The sequence below is a fragment of the Dendronephthya gigantea genome, unplaced genomic scaffold (assembly GCF_004324835.1).
Source record: "Dendronephthya gigantea isolate DGI-Jeju-01 unplaced genomic scaffold, DenGig_1.0 000013F, whole genome shotgun sequence".
NCBI classification, from domain to species: domain Eukaryota; kingdom Metazoa; phylum Cnidaria; class Anthozoa; order Malacalcyonacea; family Nephtheidae; genus Dendronephthya; species Dendronephthya gigantea.
The window spans coordinates 1,237,549-1,259,182 of NW_021163023.1; the positions used below are offsets into that span (position 1 = coordinate 1,237,549).

General features: G+C 37.5%; 4 protein-coding genes across 8 annotated transcripts; 3 read left to right on the forward strand and 1 right to left on the reverse strand.

Annotated features, from left to right (window-relative positions):
- The first annotated feature begins 411 nt into the window (after positions 1-411).
- On the forward strand, positions 412-2,320 carry LOC114519395 (60S ribosomal protein L18-like). Its single transcript, XM_028539520.1, has 6 exons — positions 412-420; positions 577-663; positions 779-886; positions 1,127-1,225; positions 1,486-1,609; positions 2,126-2,320. The coding sequence occupies exons 1-6, from the start codon at positions 412-414 to the stop codon at positions 2,269-2,271; spliced, it is 573 nt and encodes a 190-aa protein (XP_028395321.1). The 3' UTR covers positions 2,272-2,320.
- Positions 2,321-2,648: 328 nt separating this feature from the next.
- LOC114519643 lies at positions 2,649-5,041 on the reverse strand. The gene is made up of 6 exons (XM_028539806.1): positions 4,692-5,041; positions 3,450-4,520; positions 3,285-3,341; positions 2,944-3,029; positions 2,813-2,874; positions 2,649-2,737 (listed from the first exon to the last, which is right to left on the reverse strand). Exons 1-6 carry the CDS (start codon positions 4,962-4,964, stop codon positions 2,700-2,702), a joined length of 1,587 nt encoding a protein of 528 aa, XP_028395607.1. The 5' UTR covers positions 4,965-5,041; the 3' UTR covers positions 2,649-2,699.
- Positions 5,042-5,272: 231 nt separating this feature from the next.
- Positions 5,273-9,689, forward strand: LOC114519482 (transcription elongation factor, mitochondrial-like). The gene is made up of 4 exons (XM_028539621.1): positions 5,273-5,485; positions 6,320-6,571; positions 6,802-6,945; positions 8,708-9,689. The coding sequence occupies exons 1-4, from the start codon at positions 5,345-5,347 to the stop codon at positions 9,221-9,223; spliced, it is 1,053 nt and encodes a 350-aa protein (XP_028395422.1). The 5' UTR covers positions 5,273-5,344; the 3' UTR covers positions 9,224-9,689.
- Positions 9,690-10,363: 674 nt separating this feature from the next.
- Positions 10,364-21,626, forward strand: LOC114519538 (activating transcription factor 7-interacting protein 1-like). Of its 5 annotated transcripts, none has more exons than XM_028539683.1 (9): positions 10,364-10,579; positions 14,246-14,318; positions 15,959-15,978; positions 16,119-16,558; positions 18,353-18,547; positions 18,858-18,908; positions 19,298-19,562; positions 19,832-20,190; positions 20,625-21,626. In XM_028539683.1, the coding sequence occupies exons 2-9, from the start codon at positions 14,290-14,292 to the stop codon at positions 21,276-21,278; spliced, it is 2,013 nt and encodes a 670-aa protein (XP_028395484.1). In that variant the 5' UTR covers positions 10,364-10,579; positions 14,246-14,289; the 3' UTR covers positions 21,279-21,626. The 5 variants fall into 5 exon arrangements, with proteins under 5 accessions (XP_028395484.1, XP_028395487.1, XP_028395486.1 ...); XM_028539686.1 differs by lacking the exon at positions 10,364-10,579 and adding an exon at positions 11,044-11,097; XM_028539685.1 differs by lacking the exon at positions 10,364-10,579 and adding an exon at positions 11,226-12,997.
- The last annotated feature ends 8 nt before the right edge of the window (positions 21,627-21,634 follow it).

A 21,634-nucleotide genomic window follows, 5' to 3' on the forward strand; every position in this document is an offset into this window, starting at 1 on the left:
ATTACATGAAGTACCGCACATTATTCCAGGACCTTTTTGAGAATTCGAATTTTTGAATTCTGAGAAATGGGTCTCAGCGATGAATTACATTGGGGGAATTACATAGAAATGGAGAATAATTATCAATGAAATAGTTCATTTTTTCATCATGATGCAAGCAAACAAAAAATATCGAAAGATCAATATTTATGTAAAAAAATTTTCATTTTATGCATTTGATGAAACAATTCGATTTCATTGTTTTATTTACGACTGTCCAAATTTGTAAAAAACATTTTGAAAATGTTGAAATGAGAAATTTTATGAAAACACGGCGGAAATTTTTACTGAAAGGGAAAATCGTGTGATGTGGAAACACCAAACAACGTGTTTTGATCCCAGGCTCTTCTCGTCTCTCTCTTTCTTTCCAAAATGGTGAGTGTTTTATCTTATTTTCACAACATGAAAAATCAATCGATTTTCTGACCAATCCTTTGCATTTTTGCACAATATTCGATAGACAAACACAGAACAAAACCAATAGATGATATATCTCTAAATATTTCTGAGATTCATCTGGTATATTGCAATTTTTAGGGCATAGACATTAAGCACAAACACCAAAAAAAGAAAAATCGACGAGATCCAGTCTCGGATAACATCTACTTGCGTTTATTGGTGAAGGTAATAAACTTCCTTAATTACTTGATGTTTCATGCATTGTATTTAAAATAAATTATTCAAAGTTCTCACACTTGTAACTCGTATGAAAATTTAATATATTTTAAATTTGTTTCAGCTTTATAAGTTTCTTGTCCGACGTACTGATGCAAAGTTCAATAAGATCATCTTGAAAAGGCTTTGCATGAGCAAGGTCAACAGGCCACCTCTGTCAATTGCAAGACTGGTATGTTTCCACCATCGTTTAATTTCGTTTGAGGCATTTGAAGTCTAGATTGGATCAATATGAGGACATTTATATGCAAGATACATACAAAAGTTGAATCATTTAATGCATATGCTTGTCTGAAAATGTCAAAACCTAGCTAAAAAAATGGTTTTGAAGAGTTCTTTCGTAGTGTTTTCAGTTTTTCAAATCAATATATATGCCAAGTATCATTTGCTAGTAAATCAACAAATTATTTAGGTACGGAAGATGAAGCCTTATGGCTTTGATGGTAAAATTGCTGTGGTTGTTGGCACAGTCACTGATGATTTGAGGATTTATGAGATCCCGAAAATGACAGTAAGTTTACTTGGTTTTTGGGGCTTTTACTCATGCAAACTTATTGAGTTTTAAAGCTTAAACCTATTGTGTAAAGAGAATGCTCTATTCTTTGACAAAATAGAATATTGCGAAGTGGTTGAACAAAGTAAAGTATTGATAATAATAATGGCTTTTGCATGGTGTTTATATCATGTCTGCTTGGCATCGTGGATAGTGTTATTTGGGGCAACTCTGGTGGCTGGCATTAAGAGTATTAATAACATATTCTATATTTTTAGGTTTGTGCGTTACATGTAACAGATGGGGCCCAAGCTAGGATCTTGAAAGCAGGTGGTGAGATCATAACATTTGATCAATTGGCTTTGAGAGCCCCAAAAGGACAGCATACTGTTTTATTGCAAGGTATGTGAGAATGATTAGCCCATACATGCTTAAAAAATGTCCATACATGCTTAAACAACAGGATATGCATGTTAAAGTTCACCATTTTTCACATAGTTGTCCTAATCACATTGGCTTTAAGAAAGAGCTAAGATTTGGTAACCCTATGTTTACATTTTTTACACCATTTTTTATATATTTTGTACTTTTCGGTTGATATCTTTGGGTGTGATGAACATAAACACGACGGTCTTCAGATTATATAATGTTGACAATGTGTTTTCTGACCCAGTGCTAATAAAAATTTTGTAAAAAAAAATTCCCAACAGTGTTGGAAATAACAATTGGAAATTTTGCCATTTTTCAATGAGCAAGTTATGTAATTCCCTTACAATGTGGTATAACACAGTATAATACTCATGAAGTATAAATAATAATACAATATGAAGTATAAAACACATATTTTATAGACATCCAGGTGTTATTTGAACTCTGGAAGCTGTTTAAAACATTAAAATTAAATGATTTCTCATCTAGGTCCCAGAAAGGCCAGAAAAGCTGAGCGTTACTTTGGTCTTGCTCCTGGTGTGCCTCATAGCCACACAAGAGCTCGTGTGCGCTCTAGAGGACGAAAGTTTGAGCGTGCTCGTGGTCGTCGCAACAGCCGTGGTTATAGGGCATAATTTGTATCAGTTTATGGACAAATGAGAATAAAAACAACTCCATATCTAATGTTGTATTTTGTATTTTTCCCTATATCACTGATCTTTATTAACTGCAAAATTAATTAACTATTAACCATGAGCTCACTGCAAGTGTTTGCATCTATTTAAAATAAACTCTCAAGCATTTTGATTGGATGCAGCAAGCTTGTGAGTTGATTTTTGGGATGAGCAAATGAGAGATTTAACCCTATACCAAATAAATATGACTACTGTTGTAGTCCTGAATTATCCTACCTTCAAAAAAAGGGTACTTGATTATTGCATACTGGATAAAACATAACGTTCTTTAATTTTAATTAACATCAAAATACGTATGAGATGAAAAAAAACTATTTTCCTATTTTGTGATACTAATTTGTTAAGTGTTTAAGTTTCTGTCCAATATTTCATGCTTCGGTTTTCATCGTTGCTTTAATGCGATACCCTATCAAAAGAATCACATTCATTTTACTAAACAACTAACAATTGTTAAATAGTTTATGCGATAATATATTCTCACCATTTATTTCCAATCCATCTAGGGAAACTACTAACAATTCACCACTCGATGAACAAGGCATTCTAAAATAGATTTTTGACTGGTTGAGCATTTCATCTTTTCTGGAAAGAGAAATAAAAGCAGAACTTCACCTTATATTACACATTTTGCTTTTCTCATCATCTTTGAATTTATAAGATACCATTTCCCCATATGGTTCAACTATCTCTTCAAGCTCCTATATAAAAAAAAGAAAGTGATTTCCTTCATTTCTTGTAACCTCTTGAGTAACTCCATTATTTTTATATGGAAATACATTCATTTCTTAGTTGTCTGTAAATTGGAAATTGAATTTTATGCTAAAAATAAGAATTCAGACAATTGTTCCCTTGCATATATGATAACTCAGTTTTGTTGTAGCAACTTATTGACATCATCATATTAGATTAGCTGGATGTCGAGAGATGCTCTTAAGGTGGTTGGAATACTCTACCTCCTCTGTTATTGCCAATGGCAGATTTTCAAGTAAAATATTACATGGGTCCATCTCCTAAACACAGTAAAGCAGGAATAATGATGAGAAATTATATTTTCATAAGGATGTGTAAGATTTACAAGGGTAATATGCAAGTGTTCCTGATATGAATTTATTGCATACCAATTCATTTGTTGACATGTCCAGAGATGCAACTGAATTATCATTGTTCAAATCATTCTGTTCTTGATGCTTTTCAACTTCGTCTTTTGCATCTGACAAAATTATAATCTCATCATTTCCCACTGGTGATAAGTCAGTGGAATGCTGTTTATTAAATCCTGCATCTGCATTCTTCTCTGTATTTTTACTTTCATCAAGTTGTGAAATCCCAACTTCTTTTGTCTCCTCATAGCAAACTGTTTTCTCATCAGGCCTTGTAAATAACTGCTCACAAATTTCATTATCGTCATTGTTTTCCTGAAATGGTTGATTGTCATTCCAACATTTTTCCATTATCAGGTTGTTGTCAGGTTTTAATTTATCACATATTAGCTGACCTAAAACTTCAACATTGGCATTACTGCTTTGAGGAAACAAGTGGTTTTTGCTTTCAATCTTTCCATCTAAATTTATGACGTCTTCTCCTTTAAATTTATCTAAGGGTTGATCATCAGTGTTAACATCACTGTCATTAGGCTGTTGATCATCACAAAGTGTAACATCCTTCCCACCAGGTGCTGGCATAATTGCATTGAATATTTGACAGTCTGATTTTTGACTATTTAAACTAAGTGGTGTGTCTGGAACTTTTGTATCATTGTTAGGAAGGATCTCTTGAACTGATGTGGAGTGTTTAGAAATCATGGAAAATGATCTTGAAGTTTCTGGTTTATATACATTATTAGAAATGTCTGCAGTATTTGCTGAATTCTTATCATATCTGCTTTTATCAAAATCACCAGTTTCAATTGACTTAAATTTCTCTTCAGGCTCTTCAAAAAATGGTCTTTCAATACTTGTTGTCCTTTCAGCATCGTTTCTCAGTTCCTGACTACTTTGTCTCGCCTTCTCAGGTTTATTGCCCCATTTGGAAACTCTTGAAGAACAAGAAGAATTTGTTTCAGCGTTGTCTGTTGACTCTCCCAAGGATGGAAACAGATCTTCATAAAGTTCTTCTGAGCCTAGAAATTTTGACCCAAGGCTTGATATCGGACTTCCTAGAGATCTTGCTCTTCCCGCATTAAATTGAGCCTACAAAGAGATGAAACAAAGATGAAATAATATTGGATATTAAATGCCCTCTGAACATATTCTCCAGGATAGAAGAAAATTATTAGGTAGAAGATTACAAACTGCATTCTCTACAAAGTCTCATCACAATGCACTCGCTACCCCTATATACCCCACCTATATGCCCCCTACCTTATCAGAGGAACCCCTTTCCCCAGGACGTCGGCTCGGCTTATCTAAGGCAAGCGCTCTATTGGCCAATGACCTTCCTCGACCTCTTGACCTAAGACTGCCATCATCGCACGACAGCGCTTCTTTAGGTAAAATAATCGAACTTAAGTCGATATATGGTATTTCTTTCAAACTTCCAGCTAGAATAAGTGGTTCAACATCCTCCTCTCTGGGACGGCCACCTAAAGTTTCTTCAAGACAATTCAAGTCCCACGTTCGCCATCTGCTAGCCATGATGTTTATACTTTGAGGCAAATTTTAAATTCCATACTTCAAAAGGACGCCCGTCGGAAATCTACACGCGTGCGTGGAATCACAAGAATGCACCAGGTATGCTTGTTTGTACAATGTGAAAATAAGTTTGATGATTTGGATGGGAGTAAAGGGATATTCAGCCTTGCATGTTTTATTTATATAATTTTTTATCGCTTGCAAAATTGTCAATTTCATAACAAATATTGCAAGTATTTTGCTCAATAGAAATATCTCGAAAAACGAGGACTTTTTGGCGTATGAAAATAAGGCCAGTGCGCGTAAAATTTTCAAAATGGCGGCAAGACGAAGGAGTGTAGGGACTTGACAATTCGTATATATGCTCTCTAATTACGTTAGTTATGACGAGTTTTTCTCTTAAATCGATGCTTCTTTTACGCTACCCCTGCGTAAAATGTCGGTTTAAAACCTTAAGAGCGCTTTCTGAAAGTGCTCCAAAGCTTTTCCCGGAGGTGAATATGTTCTCATGCGACCAAGAGAAGGTAATATAGTTCACTACATTCAATATATATTTGAACTCGAAGCTATTCCACTGAGACAGCCAGATATGCAGGTTTTAAAAAACGTTGATATTAAGTGCACCGAAATAACAAATCAAATATACCACTTTCGACTTTTCAGTCCTGGAGCCGGTTGTATCAAGCCCGTTTAGCTTAAACAGTGGTTAAGTTCAAAATAGAAAGCAAGTCTATCGTTTTACTCAACAAGCAAACTAAATGTTTTTAACCTTAATACAAAGATACTGTTTACAAATACATATTTAGTTCATAATATTCAAGTTCACTCATTCAAGAGAGATGTAAGAGTGTTATTTAATTTTGACTTATCCACCGTTTAAGCTAAACGGGCTTGATACAACCGGCCCCTGAAATAGCGCAAGACAACCACTCGTTGTCATATAAACAAGAAGCAAACCATCTAAAGTATTTTGGCTCCAACACTTATTAAAACATACTGTAACTATAGACCCAGTCAACTGGATAAATTTTATCCAAGATTTAATCTCTAATCCCTTATTAAATAAGTGACAAAAATCCTGGCATGTGTATTTATAAATTAATATAGAAACGTATTTTGTTTTTTTGCAAATGAATAAGCGCAAATGATTGAAAACAATTGCGCCATGTAGAATTTAGTATTCACGTATTAAACCACAAAAATCTCGCAAACATTAGTTCATAAACAAAAAATATATATATAATCCCAAGAAAAGGTTGTTGCTACAACGAACCTCCAACATTTACAAGACAGCAATAGTAAACAGTCTTTATCAGAAGCTCTATAAAAAGTTGTGATAAATTCCTGGAATTCTACAGCTTGTTTTGGAGAAAATAAACGAGGGAAGCCTTGATGATTTTTCTAACACAAAAGGCATTGGACCTACACGCGGAAAAACGATTGTTGATCATCGTATGAAACATGGACCTTTCCAAACACTGGCTGATTTGGCAGCTGTTAAGGGAATTGGGAGAGCTTTTTTTAAGAACTTACTTGAAGTGGACGGTGTTTTGCAAGTTCAAAAGAAGAGGCATAAATTGTCAAACCTGTTAACACCGCAACAGAAGAAGGTTAGACTGGTATTTGCGATTATTTTTATCATCACGTTGGTAAGGGCAGTGTTTATCACCATAGTTGGTATTGAAGTGGTTGTCAATAGCATTTGAGGCTGGAAATCGCAAACAAACTGTTTATATCATTAATAATTCATGAGAAAAACAAAAAATAACAGTAAATTCTTGCACTTAACTTCTTAGTCAATATCTGACCTCGTAACGATGAGTTATGTACTTTCTCTTAGACAATATCTAGCCTCGTATCGATAGATATCGGCCTTAGCAACGCAGCCTATGTTCATGTTGATCGGAATAAACGAATTCTGGATTGGAAAAGAATTTCCGTACCAGTTCCAAAGCCATACAGTCCTGTGAACTGTAAAAAGTCTGTAAGTGGCGAAACTTCATCTCCCTATAACACTTTAGGTGGGATCGTCTTCGGATAGATGTAAACAAGCGAATATAATTCAGGGGCCGGTTGTATCAAGAGCGTTTAGCTTAAACGGTGGATAAGTCAAAATTAAATAACACTTTTACATCTCTCTTGAATGAGTCAACTTGAATATTATGCACTGAATATGTAGTTGTAAACAGTATCTTTGTATTAAGGTTAAAAACATTTAGTTTGCTTGTTGAATAAAACGGCAGACTTGCTTTCTATTTTGAACGTATCCACCGTTTAGGCTAAACGGGCTTGATACAACCGGCCCCTGATGTTCAAATGTCCTTATTTAAATATGCGTCACTACTGATCCTTCATATTTATAAAGAAAATCGCAACAAATATTTCTTGTCTTAACCTGTGTCTTAACGCAACTATTTGTAACAGCACGTAGCTATCGATAGGATAACGTTCACAAGTTCTTAAGAAAGATCTAGCGATGTTTCCGCGTGAGAACTCTTGAAAACGCGATTGTGAACGTTTTCAACATTTCCACATGATTAAATTATTAAGTCACTTTAAGCAAATCAAGATGTTACCAGACGGATGCGCATGGGCATACCGACTAGTGTTTTTAAGCTGGGGGGATATAGCGATTTGCCTGGCTGGCATGAAAATTAATTTATTTAAGTATTTTCGTTATGTCGCACTTCCTAAAAAATGCATATGAAACACCGTAAAGTCTAGAAACATGTATTTAGGTTAATATTGGTAATGTCGAGTTTGCTCATCCGTTCTGCTCATAACAATGCGTCGCCCACAAATTTGAAAATTCCCGAAGTTTCGCATGTTTCAGATTTTTCTCGACGCCGAGTCTAGTTCAGATTAATTTAAAACCATAGCGACCAATATTGTTCGAGATACACAAACACGTCTTCGAAATGTAAACAATTAAGAGGTTTATTTTCATTAACTGGACATCACCTTTAAAGGAAATGAATCCTTACAGTCGCTTTCAGCAAACGTTTCACAAATATTCGTTCGGAAACGCGCAAGTTCGTTACGAAATTCAAATATTCACAATTAAATTACCATTCCGGGTATCGGGTGATACCCCCCCCCCCCCCGGTAAGCCTATAAGTTTACATAAATTTGTTCGGAAACGCGGAAGTTCGTTACGAAATTCAAATATTCACAATTAAATTACCATTACGGGTAGCGGGTGATACCCCCCCCAGTAAGCCTATAAGTTTACATAAATTCGTTCGGAAACGCGAAAGTTTGTTACGAAATTCAAATATTCACAATTAAATTACCATTACGGGTAGCGGGTGATACCCCCCCCCAGTAAGCCTATAAGTTTACATAAATTCGTTCGGAAACGCGAAAGTTTGTTACGAAATTCAAATATTCGCAATTAAATTACCATTCCGGGTAGCGGGTGATATACCCCCCCAAGCCTTTAAGTGTACGTAAAAATCGGTTTCACTAAAACTCTATCGGGCAGTAAATGGTGCTCAGGTTCTGCGATATTTCTGATATTACTGCTGTTATATATTCAGTTGTCTTTTTTTACTGTCACAAGTAAATTGCATTAAGAGCGGAAGTTCAGTTTTCCGTATATAATGACATTAACATTTTCCAAGTAGACCAAATTTATTAACATTAACATTGGCATTTTCTAAGTAGACCCTAAATTCGTAAACCAATCGTGTAATAATCGTTTATATAAAAAGGTGGAAGCAATAACTTTGATGGAAACATTTCAGGTACAACAAGTTGTATCCAGCTTGCCTGACGCAGAATTGTACATCGTTGAACTACAAAGTCACAGAGCATCACATGCGGACCCTGTAATGTTCCCATTTGTCCTCCACCTTCGCATCGTTGAGGCGATGATTCATTGTCTTCTTCAAGATAAACTTGTCTTTGACGTGAGCCCTTTGATAACGGCCAGGTATTTTGGCCTGCCGACAGGTCTGAGAAAAAAAAAGGCAGCAGTTGATTTGATCTCATTTATGATACAAAAAACTGAGAATATGCAACTTCTCAAAGAATCCCCTGAAACCTTTTTAGAGAAAATAACAAGTTTGAAAGGAAGTAAAGAGATTGTAGGCTCGATTTTGGCCTCGTCGTCGGTCAAGGAAAATCTTTTTGATAAGAAATGGCAGGCAGACATACCAGAGATGTACTTGAAGTATTTTATGACAGAGAAAAAGAAAGATGACCTCAGTGATTGTCTTTTGCAAGCCTTAGCCTTTTTAGATCTTGCCTTCCAAGAATAAGACAGCTGTGTGATACTGTAACTTATTTTTGTCTATCTAACACAGAGAAAGCCCTGCCTACGAACGCTCTGTTATATGCCTTCAATATAATGATTTTGCACTCGATTTTGTAATGAAAAATACAGGAGAACAAGGCTTAGTCGGCTTTCTTCACTTGAAAAAGTGGAGCAAACTTGTTAATTATTATACTATTCACTACTACTCACGTTATAAATTCAAATAAACAATGTTTTTAAAGACAGAAGACAGAAAAGGACAAAGATTCCTATATGTTATTTAGTTTTCACAATTTCACTGACGAAGCTCGTTGGTTGCCTGACTTTCACTGTAAACTGTTTGTTTCAAGCAAAGTCAAAGAATTAGGCAAGCTTCCAAAAATGTCAATCGTCACCTCTCGTATATTTCAAATTAGTTTTTTTAGCACTTTTGACATTGCGTATTTAGTCAAGGAGGTAAATGTTTATTAGCGCGTTGAATAAGTTGATAGGCATCGCATGCAAAATAGTCGAGATATCGCCGAAATAAAACATTCAAACCCAGAAAAAAAAGTCCGTTCCCTTGCCCTTCAGTGACCAGTTCATCACAATTCGCCGAATGGAACTTGTTTATGAACTAACTCAGATAGGAACTAACTCATCACATCTCTGTCGCTGATGATAAGTATAACCGAGCTATAACAAATTAATCTTATTTTCTCGCCGTAGACAATCGTATTTAAAGTACTTTCTTATGCTTAAACTCGCGAAAACGCAATAAAAATATGCAAAGTTTTATTTCGGTTGGACTGGCGCCTGAAATTCTAGAAAACACTTAGGCAAAGCGTCTGTGGGCGGGGCGTTATATTACTAATGCAGGTCATGTGATGTTTTGATGATCATCAAAGCTGCCGCCTTTGTTAAAAAATAATCGATCGAATTCGCTTTGCAACGTGAACGTAAGCGTTACATTTCATCTACCAGTATGCGCTAGGATTTTCTCTATCGAATGATGTATTTTGTGTTCAGTTTTCTCAAGAAATAAAAAGGCTATTTATCATTTCGCGAGGCTGTTAAAAATAGAATTTGCATTTCTCTACTGGTGGTATATTGCCTGTCAATCAAAACCACGTGGAATTGCATATTTCCGGGCGTCAAACAATAACCTTCTTGCATGACAATCGGTTGAATTCATCGATAGTTTCGAAAAAAAATACTACAGAATATAGCTGTCCTCCGTTTTATTAACTTCATGCTGTATTTCCAAGCTTTTTGAGACAACATATCGCGTTTGGAAGGGGAAAAAGTAGCTGAATATACAAATAATTCGGTGTTCGTTGTTGATTTTGTGCTTCAACGTTTCCTAATACATTAATATCTGGTGAGTATAACCACAGTCTATGTTATTTAAATTTCAACCGTCATGGAGCAGTCTGGTGTTCCTAGGATGATATTACAATTTTGGCAGAGAAATATTGATAAAAAATGACACCATTCACGTTCGAAGAATGTCTGCCCACGACTTTGGTTGCGATGGCCGTGCCGATAGCGAATTGTGTTTTTTAATAGCCGCTAGGAGGACAAATGACAATAACTAGCGAAATAAAGCGGCAGGTTCAACCAAAGCGCGTGTAAGACTATGCATAAAGTAGACTTAGAAATAAGTCAATAAAATAATGTAGTGAATATCGTCGCGGGAAACAGGGAATTTGTTTAACCCGCGTTTATTTCCGTTACGAATCGGCACTTAGTGATGGGCAAAAAAATTGTATATGCTTGAAAATAGTTAGACAAAGAACAACAAGTTTTTTAGTGTAATTATGGAATAATTTATTCCCACACATGCGCTGTGCAATACAACGTCCGCCATCTTTGTATTGACACCACGCGGAGAGTAAGGTAAAGTAGAAGTTGTTGCTTCTTTTATAAGTTTCATTGTTTTATATTTTATTGTACGCGTTCTAGACAACAGCATGTTCCTTCTCAGTTCTTTTTTGTCGTAAACAATCGTTCATTTCAGCAGAAAGGCAAAATATATTTCGATAAATTAGATGTAAGGTTTTCGGTTGAACGTTCAGTTGGCCTTAAAAGCGCCACGACGGCGCCGACTCTTGTTACAGTGACGAGATTTTGACCTCGAGACGCGTCCTGATTCGCATCTGCCTCGTAAAAGCCAAAATGGCCGGTCTCGTATGTTAAAACAGAAATATATTATTCAGTGCAGGAAGCTGATAATGAAATAGTTATGATTCACGAATTGCCTTTAATACACATTATGTTCTTGACAAGTCACGTGTCAATGTGTCTGTGAGAATTGAGATATCTTGTGGCCTTTTGAATATGTAAATTACTAAATGTTAAAAAATGTACAAAGAATATTCGTCCAAGTCACGTAGATTTGTAGAATATGCTAGTTTAAAACTAGCAAAATGCTGCCGGTAGTATTTAGACTGTAGTGCTTTTTGTTGACACATTATTTTCATTTAAACGCTAGTAAAAAATGCTTGTCGTTAAGCGCATCGTTCTCAAGGAATATACAAAATTTTGTCTTGTAAATTGTTATTGTCAACATTTATATTTCAATATGCGTTGCCTTTGGTTATGATTGTTTCGGGAACAGACAATCAGTCAAATATCCTGAGGCTTGAAGTTGTACAAGTGGTCAGGGCAGCTGCTCGTTATAATGAGGTCACGAGGCTATTTGCATTAATATTGTCTTGGAATCGTAATGAATAATGCCACATGCGTGTTGCTTAGAGGCAGGGCAGACCTTCGCAGACGGTTTGTCTCAATCGTGATTCTCATCGCCTTGGAGAATATCAATATTATTTGATGCCGTTCTTTTAGTTTGTTTATTTACTCGGCCCTTGCGACAAGCCTTCGGCTTCGCTTTCTTGTTTTTAAGCGTTGTATTGAAATCGTATATCCTAAATTGGTCTTTCTCCATCTAAGCGGTTGGAGAAATTGAGTCTAATATCCAACATTAAACTATCGACATTATCAGAATATCAACATCAAACTATGAAATACGAACATGGTGATGTCAGTACGATATGAAGACAGCTTTTTTTGGTGATTCATGAGTTCTCGTTCGCGACGTGAAGGATTTTTTTAAAACTCAAGTGTTGAGCATGTTCTTCAATCTGTTTCAATTATGTGCTGATAAGCATAACATTTGCGTGAAAATATTAGCTATTTGTTTGGCAGTAGAAATTCCGGAAATGTTTCCGAGAAATGTGGCCTTTAAATGCGTAATGTGATTGGGTGATTATCTGAGAATGTCGACAGCAGTGCTCCTAATGATCTAACCCGTGTCACGGACGTGAGGCAAACTCACATGCACAAACGTGTGTGTGCATCGTCTGCCAGGCTTGGATTATCACGAAAACGTCATGTTATCAACAATGTCTATGTGAAAACCGCTTGAATAAACTAATGTTGCAATGTTATAGACCATGGAAAAATCTAGTTGATAAAACTCAATAAACAAAGACTGTTTCAAAAGAATTTTTTTCAAGATGGATAAAGGACTTCAATCCAATTAATATATGCAGTGCATTTGTCGTGGAACAGCATGTTGCATTTTTAAGACCACGTGCTACGCATTCCTATCATGTTATTTATGGTCGTGGTATTAACAAATATTTGGAGTTTGTGGTATGCTCAACTGCCCAAGATTAATAAGGTCAACAGCTATAAACCAGCAAGATTCAAAATGGTGGTAACTTGGAAACACTTGGTACTCTGCAGCGATTTTAAGTTTCGTGTATCATCTACTGAAACCTGACGCCGATTTCATGTAAGATGCAAGCAACTAACTTCGTGTTGTGGTATCGTGTCGATGTATACTGACATCTAATAATCGCTCGGTTTGTCATTACACGAGTTTTGTAAAAAAAAACTGAACAAGTCTACGTCTTCTACGGTTGTATCTTTCCACTGATCAGCGAGAACGATAGCTTCGTGTTGGGTCCATTCGCGTTTGGACACGATATTTCGTATTTGAAGTGCGCTGATCTTTGGCCTTCTCTAATTTCGTTGTTTTCATCGAATAATATTTCAATTATCACGGAATTCCTATCGCATGGTCACAGTTTTCCCGAACGATGCAATCTCGTTCAAAATTCCACGGGGAATCTATCTTCGGTTATGTATAAGGAACAGATTTGTGTTATCGTAGGTTATGTAAGATAGACTTAAGTATCTTCGGTTATGTAACACATACGTTTTCGAAGGGTTGTCAACATTTCTGATGTACTAAAATAGCATTTCACGTTTCTCACAATTAAAAGTTTCAAATTAAAGGTTTCTAGAAGCAAAACACAGCCGAGGACTCCGAGTAAAAAAGAGGCAATGCAATTATTTCATCCTCCCGACAATGTTGTTATCCCGCAGATCGACATAAATTATCATGTATTCATGCTATCGGGCTAGTAAACTGTAATGCAAGCGAATTATTGAGCGTGAAATCAAAGAAATTCCTTTATGAAAGTGTTATTTATGAAAAACAAAGCTAAACTCTGTACTAACCCAGGAAGGCGAGTCGAGTGAAAATTTGCATGAGATATGAATAACCTTTTGCCGTTGTTTATGTTGCACTGCTGGTGATAACTGTCAGCACAGTCAATATCAAATTGCCACTTGTCGGGCTTGAGAGTGCAGTGAATCGTAACGTGTCTAGCGGAGATGACAGCGGTCGGGTTTACATGCCGTATTTTGCATAACCTTGACCTGTCGGGGTGCTGTAGAATGCTTATAATGTGATCGTGAAGAACTCTCGATTTTAACAATGTGTAACAAAATTTGGTAACCAGATCAAAGTAATTATCAACGCGAATGGGGAATTATCCTCATATTATATATGCATAACCTTTTCAAGTCAAACAGATATTGAATTGAGGAACGCAATATAATTATATCCTGTTTTGTCTAACCATAGTTCACCATTTCTGACGTGGCTTACCATAGGTTCCGTCAGAGAATTGCTGGAGCTTATATACAATAATGAGTGTTGCTGATATTTTCCTTGCTCCACTTTACTCTTTAGGAATTTTGAATCGTACAATGTTCGATCTTTGACGGTTTTGAAAGATGGACGAAGCATCGCCAATAAAACGAAGGTAATTGACATGTGTTGTAAATTTTTATTTATAGAACATACAGAATGCTGTAGAATATAGTATTTTTGTGCTGTTTTCAAGAGAAGATACTCATCTCACAACTGAATTAAAAGTTATCCATATTTACAAATATGTTACGGCTAATCTTCGCCATCTTTATCACGGATTTGAAAATAATCATTCATGCGTTTTACGGGTTGTGAGAAAGTGCAAGTATACATGCAAAAAAACCTGCCCCTGTTACATGTGGATATGGTCTCTTTGAGCTTCGGTTAACTTGTATTGTATTCGGCCCAAAAACTACGTTAAACATAAAAATAAAGAATTTCGATGTTCCAAGCGATGGCCGCGGCCTTTCAACACATCACATAATCTTCAATTTTGTTTCAAATTATGATCGAGCTTTAGTTCTTCTGAGAAACGATGAATGGTACACCATAAAACATGCTTGTGTTTTAGTGACAGTGGATAAAAACGATGAGAGTGTAAAACAATAATATAGTAAACAATATGATACGTGTACAACATGTACGAAAATTCTCGACCATATTTTCGCTGCGTGTATTAATTAAAGACGCTCAGCGGGAAATTTGGCGGGTATCGCGCCTTTGGTGACTTCGGTCAAATGTCTGCTGCTGTTGTTTTAGTATTGGAAGTTCTTGTTTGCCGAGGTAACATTATATACACGCAGTCTACGCGATTCTATTAGCGACCATGAATGATTTCGGATTTTGTAAACAAAGACCGAGTTTGTGTGTATTGATATGCAAATATTTTTAAGAGGCCTGAAATGATTGCTTCTACGGTCAGTCAATCGTAACCACCTCTAAACACGTTGACTATTTCTGTGAATGCTTGTTGCTGTTTTCAAGTGAACATGAAAAAGAAGTATTTCTACTAAGGCGGCAGCAGATTTAAAACGAGATTGCTTTCCGAATTTGGTACGCTTGTTATTACACGATTTTATGAACAAAGGCTGTTTTTCATCCAGAAGCATTTGCTTAGAAATATTCCAAGAAACACCAAGTTTATACTTCGCGCTGGGATTTCTGAGAAATCCTTCATACATCACAGACTTTGAAAATAAACCAACTATAAGACACAAATGTAGATAAAACTTTGACGTTGCGTCTCAAATTAAAGAGATATCTTTGGTTATCAAGCAGTTAAAAAAATGTTACACTAGAGATTCAATAAGATTTTAAGATTTCAATGAAAGTATAGCTTAAGACATAGCAGAATGACGAACAGTGGTCATACGACACCACCCCTCCCCCCACAGAGGCCCGTTTACCCCTCCCCCACAAAGGCCTGTTTACACAACTTTTGCTACGATTTCATGTGCGATTTTCTTCTTTTGATTCTTCTTTTGATGGATGTGAATTAGTGAAATAGTTACGGATGTTCAAATAAGAGCTCTTATACATCAGAGCATTCGTAACTAGTCACTCGTTCACATCTACTAAAAGTAGAAAATCGCACATAAAATCGCGGCAAATTTTGCAAGTGTAAACGGGCCTTGAGAGCCGGGGTAGTGAGAGATTATGTATGTAAGAAAAGTTTAGATATAACTTTTAAAGTTCATCTTGGGGAAAAGGATCTGTAAGCAGAGATTTATAAATTCTTCTTTCCTTTTGCAGGAGAACAGAAAACTTAAATGGTATGTAATGTCATAAAGATTTTATACTAAATTTCCGAGAAAAACAGACTTTTCTCATGACAAATGGTTAACTAAATTTCTATCAGCATTGTTGTAGATTTTTGTCCGTTCTAAAAACCACCATCTTTATGCTTCTGCAGATCTATCAAGCGACGGCAAAATTACTAAAACATGGACCGGCAATGCAGAAATAAGTACGGTTTCCGTGAAACCCGGCATGTTTCAACAGCTACGACGTATTGCCACAAGCTGTAATTATAAGGAAAAAATTCAAAATCCCAAATCTGACGACATTATTATCTCGTCCGTTGGTTCATCTCCGGCCTCGTCACCACGCCCCGAAAATCTCACCGCTCTGTCGCAGCCAGTAGATCCAGTTGAACTACGTGCTCGGCTCACGGTCTTAGTAAAGGAAGAAAATAAAGAGAACCAAGCCCTAAAATCGGGCGAGCCTAATTTGCAGGCTGGAACTGTTGTGCAGGCCAAAGCGATCAAAATATCCGAGGGTAGAATTTCGGAGGCGGAGGATTTCAAGAATAAAAACATTAATATACCAATAGGCGTTGAGGAATTTTACGCGGTAAGTATAGATATATAGGAGTATATAGTGTCCTAGTTTTGAAATGAAATAATATGAAGGGGCAGTTGCAGAAGCGGGTTAGTTTTACCCTAAGTTGATAAAAATTTACTAATGAGACAGCGTTTTAGAAATCATCCCTAATTCCAAAGCGGCTATCCCTAAATTCATAAGAAAAACAACAGTTGAACTAGAGGTCAAGTCCTTTTTGTGCATCGATTCTTCTCAAAACATTGTGAGGACCGACTATTTGTTGTAAAAATTGCCCAAACGTTCTCACGTTTTGAATTTTTCTCAACATAAACTCTAATTCTTATTCAGAAGCGTAGCGAACCTGAATAGTGTTAGATATTCAGAGAGCACATTGTATTTTTAAAAGCACAAATACTCAATATGTCAACAAACCGTTTGTTTACATTCGGACCTCACTTCCACTTTAAGTCCTTGTTTACATTGTAATTGGAATTGCATGTAATGATATTCTTGTATGTTTGCATGGTGACAGTCGATAAGTAATTTAGTTTGTAGGTAGATCACGTAAGTATTTAATACTGAAAAGCTTTCGGTCCGTTAAGGCCGTTATGGAATCGCATGGTCACGACATCAAAATGAACCAAACATGATCTGGCAAACTCAAAAATTCCGGGATCAGAGATTCCGTAAAACAACGTAAACTGATGTCGTGACAATGTGAATCCCGTATTAGCGTACCCGGGGCCGGGGTCTAAACATGATGTTAATTAAGGCTCGTTTACACTTGCAATTTTTGCTGCGATTTTCTTCGTTTGGTAGATGTGAACGAGTGACCAGTTACGAATGCTTTGATGTATGAGAGCTCGTATTTGAACATGCGTAACTAATTACTCGTTCACATATATTAAAAAAGGAAAAAATCACACCAAAAATTTTAAGTGTAAACTAGCGTTAAAGTTCTCTCTGCACGTATCTTCTGCCACATTCCCACATTCCAGGCGTCGCGACATGACTCTTGGGATATTAATAGAATCTTTATCTTGTTTTCGTGACCTTCATGCAATTAAAATTCCACGATGGAGATATAACTTCAGGAATGTTGCGAAGTTTGTTATGAGCAGAAAATATGCGCAGAACACACTTTACACCAGGCCTGCCAGACACCAAGTCAAACATTCTCATGCGAGCAAGCATAAACATTTATCCGAACGCATAAAAACAGTAAATAATGAGGCACTTTAGCTTATTATGTTTGATTTTTTACTTCGATTTTTTCCCTCTTCGTCCGGGTCGAAATCGCGACTTTCCCGAACATGTTCGAGAGACTTCGATTTTAACCCCTCTTAGTCCGCGTCGAAATTGCGACATTCCCGAACATGTTCGACTTTCCCGAAAATCTATTGTTTTTGATGCGTTCGGCGAATCAAAATAATGATAATAATAATAATAATAATATACCTTTGATAATAATATTTAAAGGTGCATGGGGTACAGTCCGTAATGTAAACAAACGCTTTGTTTACATTTTGAATCCGTATATTTTCTAAAATATCAAGAACTTTCAGAATATTTGACACACTTTTAGTTTGCCACACTTCTAAATGAATAATGAGAGAGAGAGAGTTCATAGGTGGTAACAACTTGCGAAATGTATGAAACATGCGAAATTTGAACAATTTTGAAACCATTAGACTACTCGTTGTTATGAGCAGAAGCGATGCGCAGAAGCGCTGTGACCCTCATTAATAATGTTTGATGATTTAATTTTATTTGCTATTTGGTAAAATTGGAAATTTTTACAACGAGTGGTTTGATTTTTCTCAGGTGTTAAGAAAGATGATGAACGATAAATTTATAAAGTTGGAAGAAAAATACACCGAGACAATTATTCCTGATTTGGAGAAAAAAATTACAAGTTTGGAGAAGGAAAATAGACATCTGACAGAGCATTCAAACAGGTTGCAGGAAATTCTAGGTAAAGTTGTTGCTGAGCTTCAAAAAAGAGTGCAGAATGAAAAGGTGAATTTTAAAAATCTTGTAGAATCTCAGGAATATACAAGTAGATTTTGTATGGTCAGAGCAGTAGGTAGAACGCTCAATTGCGGTCTGGGGAGAGGGGAGGGGGTGTACATTCATATATTCATGTTTACACACCGTGGGAACATCAGAGAAATCAGTCTGGCATAAGACAAATATATGAAGATGCACCCCTTCCCCCCAATTAAGGTTCAAGCTACGGCCCTGTGTGTGGCTTAACAAACTATACCGTCAATTCTTTTGGGAACTAAAGATTACTTTATTATAGAGCATTGTTATAATATTTTTGTAGAAGCCTACTCAAAGTGACGTTGGAATTCAAGTTAGCTCTGTTGAGCCACCGGTAAGTAAAGAGGAAATCTTTCATTTAGAGACAGTGTTTTTTTAGTCGATCAAAAACGCGACACTCTAAATTCTGAATATTAGCGAATTTAATTAACTTGCGGGGTTCAAAAGTTCATTTACGTTTAGTAGTGGGCATGTAAACAAAGCTTTTGATTGGCTGGCTTTACAAATATGTGGAGTGACGATTTTACGCAGGTGTAGAGGGAGGCTGATAATTATAATTACAACTTCGTAGAGCAACCGCTGACAAGTGCTTTTGAAAATGTGGGCTCAGCCTTTCTCTACGCCCAGGTAAAATCGTTACCCAGGCTGATCGTTACCATTACAAATATGGACGTTTCTTGAAATGCTGATCCTGATGTTTGGTTTCTAACTCTTTCTTTGTAGCCACTTACCCCAGTTGCAACCACTGTTGCCCAGGTAGTCACCTTACCTGGCAAACCTGCACAGGTTGTACACGTCATCGACTCCGTACCAGGCCTCTATAAACCTCCTTCGAGCACTCCACCACATGCTACCCAAATGGGAACAGTTGGTGGCACATACTCCATGCGAGCAGTAAGCATTGCAAATGGCATTAGACAAAGTGCCGCAGCAAGCACTGGCCATGTCTTCACATCATCGGCTGGTCAACCTCGTTTGTACAGTGAAGGTATGTGAGGAGAAATCTTTTAAAATATTTTAGCGATTTGTTTATTACGTCAGCCTTCAACCAGTGAGGTTGGATTGCCAGAGACCTCAATAAAAACTGGAGCGATGATCGAAATTCCATAGGCCCCTTGCAAACCGCACAAAAATGAATTGAAAGGGACTGGCGCATTGGCTCCAAAGGCGGCAGCTAGGTTATTGCTCCAGTGCCTTCAGAGTTCGTTAGCTTTAGCAGTGTAACGTCATAAATATATTGTGCAATCTCTCTTTTAGCTCCATACAAACCCGGAAGTCATCCAAATGCTGTCCTAGTGCCTCGTTCTCATGCAACATTCGCCCGACCAACAGGACCCATCACGGCTACCGTTTACCCACAGCCTCAAACTCTTCAGGCGTCTCCTAGTACCCTGAGTGTACATCGAAGTTCCCCTCCTACCCAATCGCCATCCAATCGATTCCCCTATAACCCTCAGACGCCTAATGGGGTAATGATCCGTACACAGTATGTTATTGCCCCTGAAAGGCACGAAGTTCCCACAGTGGTGTCTTCGCCATTAACCCCCCGGCAGAAGTCCCCTGTTGTTCAAGGACCCCCTCCTAGTTATTCTGTTGCAACAGCCAGAGCACAACAGGCAAGTCTCGATTCTTCATGTAGTTGCACCTGCAGGGTTTAATTTTCTGGGGGGGGGCGACTGATTAAAGTTCGAATAAATCATCGGTACCAACTTGTCCCTTCCCCCCTTAAACCGCTTACTCTGCTACGTTTTTCTGTGTAATTTCTTCTTTTGATAGATGTGAATGTGCGAATAGTTATAAATGCTCTGATATATAAGTGCTCTGATCTGAGCATCCGTAACTATTCCGCTCATTCATATCTATCAAATCGCAGCAAAAATTGCAAGTGTAAACGGAGAGTATGCTTGAACAAATCGTATTTTAACAAATCTAAAACTTCACTCTGGAAACCATTTGGGGGGTGCCCCTTCAAGCCTCCCTCCTCCTCTCCTACCATTGGCGCTACTGGTCTTGTTCCTACATGTGATGGTAGTTCGTTGTTTTTCTGCAGATCCACTACCACCAAGGCGCGGCAAACAACCCTGTACAGGTGAATGGTACCCATCACTATGTCGCGAGGCAGGCTCCCCCCTCTGCGGCTGGTCCCCCTCCTTTAGTGCGAGCTCAATCGAACTTGCGCCCACAAGTGAATGTGAACACTTCCCCACGCTACCAACCTCCGCAGGTAATCCATCAACGTCCCCCGTACTCACAAAATACCCCTGGGTCCCAGGTGACAACAGTCCCCTCTCGCCATCCAAACACACCCCTTCCTCCGTCGCAAACACCACCGTCGCAAACGAACGGTATCATACGGGAGCTACCGCCCCCCACACCCACAGTCTCGATATCAGGAGCTGCAAATGGCATCGTCCTATCCTGGAACATGACCATTCCCGAGGCATGCGCGCAGATAGACTCCTACCAACTTTTTGCTTACCAAAATAACGGTCAGATGGCAAATTCACCTTCGCTTTGGAAAAAACTTGGAATCGTCAAAGCGCTGCCTTTACCAATGGCCTGCACGCTAACACAGTTTGTCTCGGGAAGTATGTACTATTTTGCCGTAAGAGCCATAGATGTTCACGGCAGGGCGGGAAGCTACAGCACACCGTGCGCTATCACACTTCCGAATGAAAGCGATAAGGCTAGGACGGTAAAATGAATGACAGCGCAAAATTTGTAGTTAGGGGAATCAGCAAGTCGGATTTTTTTTCGCCCGAAAGAACGCCACGTTAGAGACACTCGTCTATTTATTTTCACAGGAATATTTAATTTATTCGTTCGTGATTGGAGTTGGACTTCGTTTGTGCTCGATTTATGACGTTGGAAATGATTTATGATGCCGTTGGAAATGAAAACTACTGCTCGGGTGACTACGGATTTATACAATGTCGACAACGTATTTCTGTTGTTTCTTTTTTACTATTTATTTACAGAGATGTTTTGCGCAAAGATGCCAGATAATTGTACAGTTTTATTATTTATTTCGGGAAAGAATCAGTATTAAAAATTCTGTAG